This window comes from Chanodichthys erythropterus, chromosome 13 (genome assembly GCF_024489055.1).
Source record: "Chanodichthys erythropterus isolate Z2021 chromosome 13, ASM2448905v1, whole genome shotgun sequence".
In the NCBI taxonomy this organism is placed as follows: Eukaryota; Metazoa; Chordata; class Actinopteri; order Cypriniformes; family Xenocyprididae; genus Chanodichthys; species Chanodichthys erythropterus.
The window spans coordinates 41,267,087-41,284,715 of record NC_090233.1 but is presented as its reverse complement, the minus strand read 5'-3'; the positions used below and the strand labels follow the sequence as shown (position 1 = coordinate 41,284,715).

At 37.6% G+C, this 17,629-nt stretch overlaps 2 protein-coding genes across 2 annotated transcripts; one reads left to right on the top strand and one right to left on the bottom strand.

The window, feature by feature from the left end:
- Positions 1-2,616: 2,616 nt before the first annotated feature.
- akr1a1a (aldo-keto reductase family 1, member A1a (aldehyde reductase)) lies at positions 2,617-6,644 on the top strand. The gene is made up of 9 exons (XM_067406537.1): positions 2,617-2,674; positions 3,004-3,100; positions 3,290-3,409; positions 3,521-3,672; positions 4,726-4,921; positions 5,136-5,335; positions 5,485-5,557; positions 6,370-6,456; positions 6,552-6,644. The coding sequence occupies exons 2-9, from the start codon at positions 3,020-3,022 to the stop codon at positions 6,615-6,617; spliced, it is 975 nt and encodes a 324-aa protein (XP_067262638.1). The 5' UTR covers positions 2,617-2,674; positions 3,004-3,019; the 3' UTR covers positions 6,618-6,644.
- A 208-nt stretch (positions 6,645-6,852) lies between these two features.
- On the bottom strand, positions 6,853-17,528 carry vcp (valosin containing protein). Its single transcript, XM_067406769.1, has 17 exons — positions 17,372-17,528; positions 15,394-15,505; positions 15,125-15,297; positions 14,806-14,948; positions 12,919-13,049; positions 12,690-12,821; positions 12,508-12,610; positions 12,261-12,394; positions 10,481-10,616; positions 10,237-10,349; positions 9,118-9,282; positions 8,884-9,006; positions 8,579-8,791; positions 8,090-8,398; positions 7,844-7,999; positions 7,578-7,732; positions 6,853-7,459 (listed from the first exon to the last, which is right to left on the bottom strand). Exons 1-17 carry the CDS (start codon positions 17,386-17,388, stop codon positions 7,354-7,356), a joined length of 2,421 nt encoding a protein of 806 aa, XP_067262870.1. The 5' UTR covers positions 17,389-17,528; the 3' UTR covers positions 6,853-7,353.
- Positions 17,529-17,629: the final 101 nt, after the last annotated feature.

Sequence of the window (17,629 nt, the reverse complement as noted above, 5' to 3'; positions counted from 1 at the left end):
TACACATGACACACTGACTTAAAAACACTTCACTCACGACACTCATGTTAAGGGTTAGTTCTCCCAAAAATGAAAATTCTGTCATTAATTACTCACCCTCATGTCGTTCCTCACCTGTAAGACCTTCATTTATCTTCGAAAAACGTAAGATATTTTTGATGAAATCCGAGAGGTACAGAATATAAATCATCCATAGACAGCAATATAATCACCACTTTTAAGGTCCAGAAAGGTACTAAAAACATTGTTAAAAAAAGTCCATGTAACTGCAGTGGTTCATGTTATGAAGCGACAAGAGTTCTTTTTGTGCACAAAAACAAAACAAAAATAACGACTTTATTAAACAATTTTTCCTCTTCCCTGTCAGTCTGTTATGCAGTTGCCATAGTGAACACATTGCAGAGCTTCTGTGTTTACGTCCGAATGTCGATGCTCATGTGAATACAGCCTCAGCCAATACTGAGCCCATGTTCAGACGTAAACAAGGAAGCTCTGAAATGCGTTCACTGCGGAAACTGCATAATAGACTGACAGGGAAGTGGAAAAATTGTTGATTAAAGGTGCCCTAGATTCAAAAATTGAATTTACCTCAGCATAGTTAAATAACAAGAGTTCAGTACATGGAAATGACATACAGTGAGTGTCAAACTCCATTGTTTTCTCCTTATGTAAATCTAATTTGTTTAAAAGACCTCAGAAAAACAGGCGAATCTCAACATAACACCGACTGTTACGTAACAGTCGGGATCATTAATATGTACGCCCCCAATATTTGCATATGCCAGCCCATGTTCAAGGCATTACACAAGGGCAGCCAGTATTAACGTCTGGATCTGTGCACAGCTGAATCATCAGACTAAGTAAGCAAGAACAATAGCAAAAAATGGCAGATGGAGCAATAATAACTGACATGATCCATGATAACATGATATTTTTAGTGATATTTGTAAATTGTCTTTGTAAATGTTTCGTTAGCATGTTGCTAATGTACTGTTAAATGTGGTTAAAGTTACCATCGTTTCTTACTGTATTCACGGGGACATGAGCCGTCGCTATTTTCATTATTAAACACTTGCAGTCTGTATAATGAATAAACACAACTTCATTCTTTATAAATCTCTCCAACAGTGTAGCATTAGCCGTTAGCCACAGAGCATAGCCTCAAACTCATTCAGAATCAAATGTAAACATCAAAATAAACACTGTATTTACGCAATTAGACATGCTGCATGACGAACACTTTCTAAAGATCCATTTTGAGGGTCATATTAGCTGTGTGAACTTCTTTTATGTTGTTTAAGGCAAGCGCAAGCTCTTGGGGCGTGGAGCACCAGATTTAAAGGGCCACACACCCTGAATCGGCTCATTTCTAATTATGCCCCAAAATAGGCAGTTAAGAAAATGAGATATTTTGATAAAATGGGATATTTTGAGCTGAAACTTCACAGACACATTCAGGGGACACCTTAGACTTATATTACATCTTTAAAAAAAAAAGTTCTAGGGCACCTTTAAAGTCGTTATTTTTATTTATTTATTTTTTGCACATAAAAAGTATCCTCATTGCTTCATAACATTAATAAGTTGAACCACTGCAGTCACGTCGACTATTTAAACAATGTCTTTAGTACATTTCTGGACCTTGAAAGTGGTTGATAAATTGCTGTCTGGACGAGTCATATGCCTCTCGGATTTCATCAAAAATATCTTAATTTGTGTTCTGAAGATGAATGGGTGTGGAACAACATGAGGGTGAGTAATTAATGACAAAGATTTAATCTTTGGGTGAACCCTTCAAAATAAGTTTGAAAATACAGTAAAAACAGTAATATTGTGTAATATATATATATATATTAAGAATTTATATATTCTTATATATAAATATAAGATATTCATATAAAGAATATATATAATATATTCTTTATATATTCTTAAGAAACCTTAAGAATGTTTTGTCAAAATTAAATTTTATTTATTTAATCAAAGCTATTCACCTCCCATTGCCACATGAGGTGTAACTAACACTACCCTCATAATATATATTACAACCGTTCAGAGCGTACCCTCGCTATAAAATGAGCCATTGGTGCTATTAGACTGCCAGTGACTCCATAATCAAGAATGTTCTTCAGGGGTTTGCAGGGTTTTCCCCCTCTGTAAAGTGACTAAGACTTTTTTTCTGCCTGACCACATAAGGGAAGTGGAGTGGGCCTTGAGTCGAACGCGCTGCCAGGACACAACACTTGGAGCAATCATGAGACAGACAGTAATAATTCGTTGGCTCTATATTTGTCCAGCAGGACGGCCGTAACAGCTGAGAGCGCTAAACCTGAGCATGTGAGAATGTGACTGACTCTAAATTGTTTTGATATACAGCTCCATTGTGAACACATCCAGAATAAACAGATGCTGTTTCCTGACTCATTCCATTTCATTAACTCCATTCCCCCCAAAGCCACACTGACAAGCAATGACATCAATGGTGTATAGCAAGATGAAATGAAAAAAGATGTTCTTGTCATATAACGTTCATCGGATAGCTGTATGTAGCCGTGTGCATATGGCTTTTGGTTATTGTTCAAGCCTTTTAGGAAATGAGTAAACAAAGACTTTGACCTTAGTGTATAAAAGTGTACTCTGTAACTGTGTCAGTCTAATTCTGCATACTGGAAAGGTAAGATATGAAATAAATCTTCCATTCTGTTATGTCAAATGTTTTAATTTTGAATGTTTAAACTAGAATTACACTACAAAAAAGTAACTTTTTATTGTATAAATGACTCGTGACAGTTAATCTGTGTTGCACTATGTGCAGTGTATAGTTATCCAGTTTTGTGTAGTTTAGACACAATTATTAGACACAACAAATTAAATGACAATATAGAACCATGTATTTATCAGAATAAATATGATTTTTTTAGTTAGTCTAGTTTTTATAATGAACATAAAAATGATTAAAACAGTTCAGGTTTGTAAATCTTTTTGGCTCCGTCTTTTTGATAGGTGCTCTAATTAAACCATGAAAGAAACAATCACTCTCTCCACGGGTCAGAAGATGCCTTTGGTGGGCCTAGGAACATGGAAAAGTGCCCCAGGACAGGTTTGTAAATCCCTTCCCACCCCAGCATATGTCAGACAAACCAAACATAAGCTGATAAAAATGTCCAAAACAGCCCAAACAGTTTACTTCTGTACAGTATGTAAAGTAGTATTTTCTTAATTCTCTGTTTATTAGCTTCTCTATAATTTATTGAGTGTCAAAACTGGATTGGATTCTGTCTTACTGTAGGTGAAGCAGGCTGTTCTAGCAGCTTTAGACTGTGGCTACAGACACATTGACTGCGCAGCGGCTTACGGCAATGAGCGAGAGGTCGGAGAGGCCCTGACTGAACGACTTGGACCTGGAAAAGTACCTGCAGATAAAACTATACATAAAACACATCATTTGGTTAGAAAATGATCAATACAGATCACCATTATGTCCCACACATGAAATTTGCACTATTTATGACTTCCATAGTCCCTGAGACGAGAAGACATTTTTGTGACCTCCAAGTTGTGGAACACCAAGCACCATCCAGATGATGTCGAGGAGGCCTGCAAAAGGTCTTTGTCAGATCTGAGGCTCTGTTATCTGGACCTGTATCTCATGCACTGGCCAATGGCCTTTGAGTAAGTCGTTGTGTTTCTATACCTGCTCTTGGATATTTTTCTGAATTTCACCAACATACGTAGTGTATGTTTTTCAAATGTTAGACCCACTTTATATTAAGTGGCCTTAACTACTATGTACTTACATTTAAATTAATCATTTGATACAATGCACTTATTGTGTACATACATGTTTCTACATTGTACTTATATTTTAAAAACACCTGCATGTAATTAATTTCTGTAATTACATTTATAATTACACTGTTGACCCATCCCTTAACCCTTAGCCCTACCCTTAAACCTACCAATACCACCAAAGCTTTCCCTAACCTTACCCGTATCCCACCTTAATAGCTGCAAAAGTGTTTTGCAATTCAATATGAACCCAATAAGTACATTGTACTTATTTTTTGATGTAAGTATATAGTAGTTAAGGCCACTTAATATAAAGTGGGACCCAAATGTTTTTCAATTAAGTCTCTTATGCTGCATTTATTTGATCAAAAATACAGTAAAACAGTAATAATGTGAAATATTATGAGAATTTAAAATAACTGTTTTATATTTTATTATATTTTAAAAATTATTTTATTTCTGTGGTGGCAAAGCTGAAATTTTATGTATTCCAGTCTTCAGTGTCACATGATCCTTTAGAAATCATTCTAATCAGCTCTGCTGATTTGCTGTTCAAGAAAGATTTCTTATTATTATCAATGTTCAAAGCAGTTATTCTGTTTAATATTTTTGTGGAAACTGCGACATTTTAAAAATTGTAACATTGTAAGTGTCTTTACTGTCACTCAACTTGCTCAATTTAATGCATCCTTGTGGAATAAAAGTACTAATTTCTTAAAAAAAAGAAAAAAAGAATGACCTCAAATTTTTGGATGGTAGTGTATCTGAACAGAATTGAACGAAGTTTCGGTTGGGATAAAGCTGTGGTGCAATAGATTTGATGTATCGAGGCTGTACAGGTGTCTTGTGCAACCAAAATTAGGGATAATTTTAGCTGAATGAATGGTTTGAAACTCTCTCAAAATATTATAGATAGTGTGTTTTAAATACTTCCAGGAGAGGAGATGAGCTGATGCCTAGGCATCCTGATGGCACTATTAGGTATGATGACACTCACTACAGAGACACATGGGCAGCCATGGAGAAGCTGGTGGACCAAGGGCTGGTGAAAGCCATTGGCTTGTCAAACTTCAATGCCAGACAGACTGATGACATTCTCAGTGTTGCCAAACACAAACCAGTGGTCAACCAGGTATGCAAGAGTGATAACTGTGTTTCTTTGTGTTAATTTGCCATTGACACTGATATAATCATTCGAAAGGCATTATTATTATTACACAACTTCATAACTGTGGTTATCCTTTGGCATGTACATTTTCAAATTATAAATAAATATTTTGAAAATGTTTATAATTTTAAATATTATAAAATAGTATTTTTGTGTATTCTGTATTGAATATTTTCAGGTGGAGTGCCATCCATACCTGGTTCAGACTAAGCTGGTATCTCACTGTTGGAGTCGAGGGCTGGCAGTAACAGCGTACAGTCCTCTGGGTTCTCCAGATCGTCCGTGGGTTACACCTGGACAAGCCCGTCTGCTGGATGATCCAAGTGTGGTCGGTATGGCCAAGCACTATAACAAGAGCCCAGCTCAGGTCATCAACAGGTGAGGACTGATCCAAGAACAGGCACACATTTACTGCTGAGAAGGGATTCCTTCATTACTCTTACTAAGTTTTATGTTAGTGGTGTTATTAGTGTATTTTTAAATACACGTTCAGTATATGCACTTCTGGATTTGTTTTTGCCTCATAGATGGCACATACAGAGGGGTGTCATCTGCATCCCCAAAAGCGTCACTCCATCCAGGATCAAACAGAACATTGAGGTACGCTAAAAAAACTTTTTTTTTTTCAATGTTAAAATACTTTCTCTTGCCCCATTTGAACATGTAGAGACAATAAGAGGTAGATTTTCCTGAAAAGTTTACACACTCACTGTGACTCTTTGCTATCAAAACACTGCATTCCTTGTTGGAGCATCCAGACCAACCAATTACAGTAACACTGACTCAACCAATGGTGTGAGTTTGGGGCGGGACTATCTGTTTTTCCACCCAATGTAAGATTGGGGGAGTGTTTAGGAGTGAAAAGAATTACTTTTGTGCATCCATGCGGACATGTTTGTGACAGAAATTCCATACTTCAGCATTAAAATGTTAATATTCATCCTTCATGACATTCTCCACATTTTAGCACATGCATATTCACCTGAGCTATCGCATCTCAACTTCTGCCTTAGGAGGTTATTTAGCTGCTGAGCCTCCACATAACCAAATCATGATTAAAATAATGCCTGGATGGTTTAAGCAAGGTCAATCATCATTAGGGCTTGTTCAGAATGGTGACAGAGACACCTGGAGGACAAGAGCTGTAATGAGGAGAGAGTATTATTAATGGGATAATAATTCACTCAAATTAAAATGTTTCAAAGATATTCAGGTCAGTATTCAGTGAACAACTTTCACTACACTGCATCTCTCAAATCTCAATTATGTGCTTTGAGATTGGTTAAGAGACATGAAAACCAATGACATTTGGCATCATTGGAGTCAAACCTGGTGTGGCACATTTTTTTTTGAGATTTGAGAGCTGCAGTGAAGATTATGTATATGTAATCATTGTTCACCTTTGCACACAGGTGTTTGATTTTAAATTATCTGATGAAGACATGAGGCTCATTGAATCCTTCAACAGGAATGAAAGGCTTATTGTTCCAACTATAATGGTAACTACTAATACTTAAATTGCAAAACAAAAAATTGTGTTGAAATGTCTATTGTGGTTAAAAAAAAAAAATAAAAAAAAAATGTCGCTCCACAGAAAGATGGACAAAAGGTTTGGAGAGATGCAGGACACCCTCACTTTCCCTTCGGTGATCCATATTAAAATGCAGTGGAAAAATTTGTAAACAAGATCTGAAGTTGACATGTTTTCAGTATTCAAGTTACTCATTTAAATAAACAGCTGCATTAAAATCTTTCGTATTTGATTTTTTATGGAGACCAAGTTGTGATATTCACATGGCATATTTTATGAAACATTTAGGACAACCATTTTAAGGAGAGCTCTTGTCTGTACATGTGCACAGATTCCTCTACAAATTAAACACCACAACATCAGGTCCATTTCGTGAATTTTATTTAACATTTTCAAACTTGTAATACATTATATGCTACATTCATAAAAAAATGAAGTCATTAGCAATTATTTTTTTTATCTTTTTTTTTTTTTATCATTTTTTTATCATCCTTCCAACAGCCTAGCATTAAACCCCACCACTAAAGCTGCTCATATAGGTTGTGAAGTTAATGAAATCACTATTGTGTATGGTTTTTACTGAAATTCACCCCCACCCACAGAATGTTAAGATCAAAGTTCTCAGAAATCATCCTTTCACAAACCAGAGCAAAACACAAGCAGCTACATGCTTTTCTCTATCAACAGAGGGGGGTGGACAGAAGGGGAACGAGGCGAATAAAAAACAAGGGGAATGGACATGAATTGAGAAGCGGAAAAGAAACAAAAAGCACAGTCCTAAAAACTTGGAATTTTTATTTTTTGTCTTTTGTACACGGAGGCCTGTATGAAGAGGCGCCTGTGAGGGTCAGCCACGTGGTCACATTTATCCATAAAGATCATCATCGTTGTCCTCATTGAAGACGGTGCCTCCGCCACCACCAGAGGAGCCCTGACTTGGTCCACTTCCTCCTTGGTTACTGGATTGTAATCTAAAAAAAAAAAAAAAAAAAAAAAAAAAAAAAATATTCAACATCATAAAACCTGAAATCTGAATGAAAACCAAAGGACAGCAAAGTCATCACTAAACTCCATGATTTAAGATCCCACCTGAAACTGCCAAAGCCTCTGCTTTGTTGCAGGGTCTGTGCGAACATCTCGTATTTGCGGATGTCATTATCACTGACGGAGCGACGGGCAAAGCGCATAGCCTCCTCAAAATGGTCCTTCCTTATCTCAGGCACAGGGTCATCCTCTTCCACTTCCTGAATATACAAGATCAAATCAACAAACATGTTAGAATTTTTTTTTTAATCATCAAAATCTTGTACTTGAAAGGTTTGAGAAACACTACATTAGACAAACTGAAATCTCACCATTGCAGAAGGGTTGGTCTGCCTCTCACGTTCCCGTCTGATCTCATTCTCAATGGACTCACGGATGGCCAGTTTACAGGCTCTCTGACAGATCTCAGTCAAGTCAGCGCCTGAGAAGCCATTGGTCATCTTGGCCAAGAAGTCCAGGTCCACGTCCTACACAAAAAGGAACACATTGTAATACTAAATAATAACCCAATTAAAAAAAAACAAAAAACAAAAAAAACAAAACAACATTGCACTCACCTTTGAAATTGGAGACTTCCTGAGGTTAGCTTTGAGAATGGAAATGCGAGACTTCTCGTCAGGCAGTGGGATGTAGATAAGCTGGTCCAGTCGGCCTGGCCTGAGGATGGCAGGGTCAATGATGTCTGGTCTGTTGGTGGCCCCAATGATAAAGACGTTCTTCTTGCTGGACATACCATCCATTTCTGTGAGGATCTGGTTAATAACTCTGTCAGCTGCTCCACCACCGTCACCAACATTTCCACCACGAGCTTTAGCAATGGAGTCCAATTCATCAAAGAAGAGCACACAAGGAGCAGCTTGACGAGCCTGAAGGACAAAGTGAGAGCCAGGACCATTTTAAAATGGTATTTAAAATACATGTCATAGTTGCTGCAAAGAACAAGGACCAGTAGACCCATAACTGAAAAGCATAATTCTTCACATTCAAAAATCAAATAAACAGGACCGAATATGAAACTGCCTGGTCAAAATGACAAGATTACATACCTTATCGAAGATTTCACGAACATTAGCCTCCGATTCTCCAAACCACATAGTGAGAAGTTCTGGGCCCTTGATTGAGATGAAGTTGGCCTGGCACTCATTGGCAATGGCCTTGGCCAGTAGGGTTTTACCACAACCTGGCGGTCCATAGAACAGCACACCCTTGGATGGGGTCATGCCAAACTTGAGGAATTTGTCTGGATGTTCCACTGGGTACTAAAAAGGATAGAACAATTTGATAAGTTTCAAAATTCAACTACTTGAACATTTTGCAGTCAACAATAACTGAGTAAGATTGCGCTCAGTACCTGCACCAGCTCCTGCAGCTCTCTCTTGACATCTTCAAGGCCACCAATATCCTCCCAGGTGATGTTGGGCACCTCAACCACGGTCTCTCTCAGGGCAGAGGGGTTGCTCTGGCTAAGAGCCCACTGTTAGGTAAAAGAGCAAAACAATAATGTGTTTTGTTTCCAAATGCAATTTTGCTCACACAGTCTTACACTGTGTAGATTGTTTTAAGAGTTACTGATAAAGATCCTCACCCTGAAGTCATCCATTGTAACAGCCAAGGAGTTCATAACCTCTGCGTCGATGGTCTCATCCTCCAGATCAATGAGGTCCATTTTCTTACGGATGGCTTGCAGAGCAGCCTCTGAGCAAAGGGCGGCCAGATCAGCACCCACATGGCCATGGGTTTCATTCGCCACCTGATGACAAGTGGTAGACGGTTTAAAAATTACTTTTTTTTTTTAACGTCATGTAAGCTTCGGCTATATTCATGGCAAGAGAGAAGTTCATTTAAAATAAGATGTTTAAGATGAATTTTTCCTAAAAACTAAATTCAGATTTACTTGGTTAAAAACCTCTTCAAAAGAATCAACAGAATAAAACAATTTTTAATAGGGTAGAAGTGTTACAGTCCAGTAAAAAAAAAAAAAAAAATGTTTAATTGACTGGATTCAGGCAAACTGGACACATTGGATGGGTGTCCAGTTTGCACATAAAAAATGTATGTTAGTCTTTGAGTGTCCTATACCGCATCTTGTATAAACAACTTGATCCCAGCGATTATTAAGGGGAATATGTATTTTGTTCCAACATCCAGATTTAATTCATGTAATTTGTTGTTTAAGCGCTGATCCCATTCCAATTGGTGTATGAATTTAAAGCCGTTTTCGGGTCTGTAAAGGGTACAGAACATTTTACTGGTTCTTTAGATGGATAATGCTTCTTTGGCAACATTATCTGATGGTTTAAAAATAAACAAACCTAAATTGTGTGAAAATGCACCTATGCGCCCATATTTGAAAAGTGCACTAGCTACTAAATAAGCAAAACAAAAGTAATTTATGGTGCAATGGGACTCAAAGCAAAAATGCAAATGAACTTGACAACAACTTATCCACTGAGGAAGGGGAGGAAAAACAACAAATGATCTGCAAAATTGAGACATGAAACTGAGACATTCTGAAAATGCCTTCTTTTTGGGGGATGCATTAAAAAAAAAAAAAAAAAAAAAAAAAAATCATTTGGCTCAAAATTCTGAGGGGGCAGACAAAATGCTCATGATGCTTCTGCCATTGCCTGATTAAGGAGACCCAGTTTAAACGAAAGTGAATCATCACTGAGCATTGAATGTTCTGACATTCTCTGAAACACACCTGCTCCAGATCAACATCATCAGCAAGCTTCATGTTCTTGGTGTGAATCTGAAGTATCTCAAGTCTTCCAGTAGCGTCTGGAATGCCGATGTCCACCTCTCTATCAAAGCGACCTGAAACCAACAGTCAGGGCATCAGCACAAGACATTCTTATCTAAGGTGCAGTGCATGTAGCTGGAATATCAACTGGAAAATCTTTGTAAATGTCTCTTTACAGAGAAACACTTGAGCAAAGTGATCTCACCGAATCGCCTGAGAGCTGGGTCAATGCTGTTGGGTCTGTTAGTGGCTGCCATGACGATGACATGAGCCCTTTGCTTCAGTCCATCCATCAAAGTGAGCAGCTGAGACACAATACGCCTCTCCACCTCACCATGAGTCTGGAAAAACAGATGGAGGACCATTTAGTGAAACATCTCAGACATTCATACACATCCTACATCCTAGATCAGAGGGTACTTTAAAGTAAAATGCATGGTCAGACTTTATTATTATAAATAACATTTAAACTGTGACAATCATTTTGAAATGTTTGTAATTTTATTTTTAAAATTAGGTTTATGATGGTACATTTTTGGTTAAAACATTCTCATAGTAAATTATGCTAATAGAGATTAAAGGTGAAGTAAGGGGAAATAAAGCTTTAAAGCACTAGGGCTGTCAAATTCATTAATTCCACAATCAAATTTAAAATAAAAATCCACATTTGAACACAAAAACAATACATTCAAATTTTTAGGGGTGCGTCAGGCAGCTTTATCAGTGCCGCACGAGATGCAATGATGTAAGACTGAAGAATTTTGTTTTATAGTCTATCTAGTTTAACCCATTAGATGCAGCGCTCCTTGTTTACGTCAAAACCGTACCCAAGTCATTCAAACAGAATGCATTTTCTGCACTGCTTTTCCATCGTTTTTCATGCAAACATGCACTAGAAGGACATAATATGACCATTGCACTCACGTCTCGCACAAGACAGACGCATGTATAGAAAGCCATGTAAAGTTAAAATAAAAAGTTCAACTTTTAAACATGCCGAAACTTGCAGTTTCCATTCCACTACAAAAAAAAAAAAAAAAAAAAAGTGATCTGCACTTCAGCTCCTTGTATTAAACTGTGCCTGAACACACCTCGTTTTCAGACAAGCAAATTGTTGGTGTGTTGCCATTTTGAGGCAACTGAAAATCGACTGCGCCATTGACCAACAAAGTCAATGGCACAGTATTTTTTAGTTATTTAAAAGGGCACGTTAGTAATATGCGCCTACAGGCAGGTGCACAACGTGGATTCAGACACACCCTTACTGCACCTGTGCCATGTTCTTCAGACCATGCGTTTAGATTGTTAAAATAGGGCCCATGGTGCAATGTAAATATAATTTTGTAAATTATGCAATTTACAAAATTATATGATTTATAAATGTTAGTTTATGCACTATGATTTAAAAACTTTTCCCCAGACAGTTAATTCATGTTATTTCATTGCTTTTAACAATTTAATGCAGTGCAATAATGTTTTACTCACTGTGCCCACTTGTGGCCTCAGGGGACAAGCAAAAAGCTTCCCCCCCCCCCCCTTTACTTAAATTATGTCTTATAAATTAAATATTAGTAATAATTCAATTTTATTCTAAAAGGACAAAAGCTATTTTGACAGCCCTATAAAAGCACCCAAAGATGCAAGACAGGATACGAGGAGAGAAATGTTCAGAAGAATAGCTCATACAATATATATCATTAAATCAGGTGAATTTTGAATTCACTTACAGAGCAGAAAGATAAAATAAATAAAAATTCAGGAATTTGTATCCATGATTAGACTGAAAGATCTTAACAGAAGTTTTTAAAATATCAATGTCTCACAAAATCAAGCATTACAGTTTAAAATATTTTACTGGAGGAAAAAAAACAAAAAAAGAATTTACAACCCAATCAGTTAAAGTAACGATTATTTGCGCAAGAGCAACTGCTGTGATCACTTTTGTAACGACTGAAACATTGCCTCAGAACATCACTCAATCTTACCTTCTCTCTTTTGGGTGCAATGGCATCAAGTTCATCAATAAAGATGATGGCTGGCGCATTCTTCTCTGCTTCTTCAAAAGCTTTGCGCAAATTGCTCTCAGATTCACCTGCCAGTTTACTCATGATCTCAGGGCCTGGGACCATTAAAAGAATTTACATCAATTTTCTCAGGGTCATAAACTTGCACCGATATACAAGCATAAAACAGCCATTAAAATTTATTTAAATTGTGTTCTTGCATCCCCACCATTGATGAGGAAAAAGAATGCTCCAGTTTCGTTTGCCACAGCACGAGCTATGAGAGTCTTTCCAGTTCCAGGTGGTCCGTACAGCAGAATGCCACGGGGAGGCTGAACAAACAAAAGATGATTTGAACCTTGGACTACAAACTCAACTTTAATGTGTTTAAGTCTCAGTCCAGAAAACTACCTTCACTCCAATAGCCTTGAAGAGAGCTGGGTGTCTCAGAGGCAGCTCCACCATTTCTTTGATTTGGGCGAGCTGTTTTCTGACCCCTCCGATGTCATCATAACCCACCTCATTCAGAGACTCTTCCTCATCCTGCAAACAGGAGTGCAGATACATTCATATACGCTGTTCCTCCACATAGCCCATTTTAAACAAAGTCGAAACTTGAAACATTTGTCAATCTACTTGCCTCTCTCTTAATAGGTTCCCCCTCACAGTGGATCACTGTGTCTGGGGCCACAATACAGTACGGGCTGGGGTCAGTCTCCACCACTTTGAACTCCACAGCACGCATGCCTCCTCTGACCAGGAAAATATCACCTATGGACATCAAGCCAAACAAATGTTATTTATCACTGAAAAAAAACATACACCAATTACACAATCTTGAGTAGTCACTGTCTGTGGTTTGTCTAAAGCAGCATGAAATTCAAACTCTTTCTAGGTCCTTAAAATACAGGTGATCAAACGCAAGTTCACATGCCTAGAATATTTGAAATCAATTTATTCGGTGACAAATGACACTTTATGCCTAGCATCATGATTCACCAGTTTAACTCAAATGCAGAGATGTGCCAAAACATACAAGGTGAATAGGGGTTCACATAATTTGGTTTTATATACACTACAAAAGTTTGGGGTCGGCAGGTTTTTTCTGGGAATATTTTATATTAAGGTGTCCGTGTACATTTTAGAACAGGTTAATAACGCATAACTACTTGTACTTACTATAGCAAGTGCAGTTAAGACTAAGGTTTGGTTTACGGTTATAAATATGTATTATTAGTGATGCACCCATCATGATTCAAACAAAGATGCTACACACATGCAGCAGAGCAGTTGTTTTTGATTTTAATTTTCTGAAGACGATCAGTTCCCTTCAGAGATACATTCATATAAACCTCACCACAATTTTATATTTATATTTTTCTTCCTATATTGAGCATAGCAAACAGTGAGCTTGTTGTGCCTGGTACAGTATTTGCTCTGCTGGCATCTGACCGATTAATCTCTAGTAATTATGGGTAATTTATAGTAATTACTATTGTAACCATGTAATGTTTAACAAGGACACTAAAATAAAGTGTTTAAGTTTTTTTTAAATGCTTTTGAAAGAAGTCTCTTATGCTTACCAATGCTGAATTTATCTGACAAAATACAGTACAAGTTGATCTGACCAGGATCAGCTGATAGACTAACGATTTTTTTGTCATCACGATTGGCCGACACTGATCCTGATCATTCAAGTTTTATACAAGTGACATGCAAGCTCTCTGCTGACATCAATGTTAACCCCTTACACACTTAATTTTTAACGTGATTTCAAGTTATATACTTGGAAACTCAAAAAAAAAAAACAAACAAAAAAAAAAAAACAGCATCATCAAGTAGGCATGTTCAAATAGATGATCATCAAATAGACCATGTTTGGAGGTTCTTACGTTACAAAACTGCTGAGAAAACCCCAGAAAAAAAAAAAATAGATGCAATTTGATTTGTTATTCAAAAGTGATGCAATTTATTGTTATTCATGCTCAACATGACCATTGAATTTTTACATGTGCATCTGCTGCAATTTTTTATTTATTGATTTATTTATTTTTTACAGACGCGTCTCATCAAATTGCAATCAGCTCGTGAGATCAGACAAATTTAATGACTCCCAATCGAGTAATAGAATGTTATTATAATCGTTCGATACGATCTGGAGCCGATTGGTCGGAGCATTCCTAGTAAAAACTGTAACATTGCGAAAAATTACTACAATCACACTTTTAAAACTACCCAATGATTAAACAGTTCAAAAGCAAAGGATTTATTCCAAAATACCAATAATTTCTACCAATATAGAAGTCTTTACTGTCACTTTTAATCATTTAATATGTCCTAGTGAATTTGTTTTAAAATAAATCAAAATTCCTTTTGGTATTCCAAAACTTTAGGATAGTAGTGAACATAAATTTAACATACGTAAAAAGTAACATTTCACAGTTAACCCAAAGTAAAAAACAAAAACAAAAAACAAAAACAAACATCTTATTACCATTATATACCGACTTTTGTAGGTAATATTTACCTTTACGGATTGGCCGATAAGCCTCCAGGAAGTAAGGCTTGAGATAGACCTCAAACAGATTGCCTGTGATGCCTTCCACTGTGTCATCGATTGGCAGAACGTGAATGCGCTTTCCATACTTCACATCTGGACATGGCTGAATACTGAAAACCAGAAAGGAGAACAAATAAATGATCCATCCTACACTTCTATTAGTAGGAACATTTTTGAATAGCTAGTATTTGGGCCCAGTCAATCAGAATAAACTGTTTTAACAACATTCCAGGGATCCCACACTCAGTATATACTATGAAAGCTTAAACCAAAAGCACCATCTCACCTGATGACATCACCAAGGCGCACCCTGAGGTTGTTGCGGACCACCCGGTTCATGCGAACCTTTTCGTCAGAGCAGGTGTCATCAGACAGGACGATGCAAACAGTCTCCCTCCGTTTTTTGCCCTTCAACAGCACTGTGTCCCCCCTAAAGAGCTGGAGCTCATCCATCTTTGCCTGAAAAAGCAGAGCAAATGTGATGGGGCACATGCAAATTGACAAGCAGTACTGGTTAATTGTTTTATATATTTAAAATCTAACTGAAGATTGTACCTGAGAGAGAGACACAACACTGTTGTCTTCATTGATGGACTCATCAACGATCAACCTATTTGGCCTGTTCTTCTGCTTCAGAATGGCAGTGGAAAGATCATCATTTTTGGATCTGTGTGGAAGAGTAACATTTTAAAGTAGTGGCTCTCAACTCTCCATTTTTTTTTTTTTTTTTTTTTTTTTTTAAAGAGGCCCCCCATTTTCCAACACAATATTCAAAGGCTCCCCACATTGGCTAAGAAAAATGTCCTCTGGTATATCTGCTTTAATTATGATAATTCTGCTCATTTTCAAACACTGGGAGTGTTGATATTAAATTAAGCAAAATATACTTTGTGATTCAGGCATATTCTGTATGTTCTTCAAAAAAAAAGTTATTGAAAAACATGTTATTGGCAAAGCTACATGTTTTCAGCAGTTTAATTGATATATATATATATATATATATATATATATAAAGTAATTTTTATTCCATCCTGTGGCAGCCTTTGTTTTCTGAGGCCCCTCAGTGGAACACAAATGACAGCTTCTCTTCACAATTTGCATTAATTAATGACAACCAAAACTGTTAAAGAGCAAAAATCTGCTTGTGTCCCATAGGAAAGTTTCAGATGTTTGGAAATAAGTGTGCGAGTAAATACTATTCTCATTTTCGAGTGAGCTGTCCCTTTAACAATGCTTCTCAGGTGGTTATCCGAGACAGATAGTTGCTATTTTTTCTCTTTCTTTCAGTATCTCTTAATGCGAAAGCGAAAGATAGTTACATTTCATATTAAGCAGCACTTTGACGTAGAAAGAATTCACATTACCCAGTCTGTTCCGACAGGACTACACGATAGGGTCGATGGACAAGTGCACTTCTGATCATATATACGTTTGTCAAGCTCAAGTTACTCTAGAGCTTTCTACAATACACTGGACTGAGAGCAGTAATGATCTGCTAGATTTAGGCCTTGAGGAAGGCCTAAGTGTGGCTAATCCCGCAGTATAACAATTTAAGATGTATATTGTTTAATGTTTTTTTGTTCCCTTCTTTTCTGAAAAGAAACTAAATTAAAACAGACACGTCAATAGGCAGAGGCCAAAAACGCGTGTGTGGATAAGCTAACTCATCCTCCATCCTCAAGCTAACAGACGTTATACATCTTTACATACCACTGAACCACACACTGACCTCCCTCTCACAAGCGTTAATGTTAGTCGTGTAAACCACTAACCACACATTGTTCAGGCAGATGAAGTATGATTTAACGTTAGACCGCTCTCAGAGACAGGGATGCGCGAGCTAGCAGCAGTTAGCAGCTCCAGCTGCCGATGACACAGCAAATGCTGCTGTGAGACATGTGAACCCCAAACCCGTGAAACATTCGTGTTTAAGTGCTTAGAAAAATCTTAGGGTCTGGTACATTTAGTATCTAACTTTTTAATGACACATCCGGTCAGCTGTTTTTGATCTGATGGCTGAAACAGCTATAGATCACGGGATTAAATCATCATCATCATCACGCACAAAGCTGGCTTTGATTCTTATTATTCGCCGTTTCATCGCTAGGGAATCGATAGGGAATAAATATAGTTTTGACTCTGAAGCGGCGTGCGGGTCATTTAACGGTGTTGTGCGTGTTGTTTTCTCCGGATCGGTCGCCGGTGATGCCGGTGGGCCGAAAGCCTCCGCCGTCTGCGGAATGACTCAGTCCGGTTAGCTCACATGCTAAACACAGCTAATGAGTGTCTCCATTAAACTCCCGCAGAAGTGTTAATGAGCGAAGAAAACTGAAGCACATCAAGATTAGAGAGATTATATCAATGTACATGTGCGCTCTGGTGAGAAAGCTGTAGTGTGTAAACTCGCTCTTTTCATTGATCGCGTTCACGACGCGTCCGTCGTTTAGCTTCACGGCTAACTGACGCTCAACTGAAAACAAAACAACTTTCATCACACTAAATAACGTATCAGTAAAACTGTAACGTTACTTACTCTCCACCCGAAGCCATATTGCTTCTCCCGTAAAAAGATACAAATAGTTGTTGGAAATGAGTAGTTCTCTTCAGTGACCGATTCCAACCTTCACACGAGCTTTTTACCTCTGCACTGGATTAGCCTGCTAACATCAACTCTGCGGAGAAAAAGTTTCCTCGCCCATTTTGAATATCGAGCCAATCAGAACACACGTCGCGATTTCTTGCGTTGACCGATTGGCCAATCTTGGAGCGATCGCGGAAGAGCTTACACGTA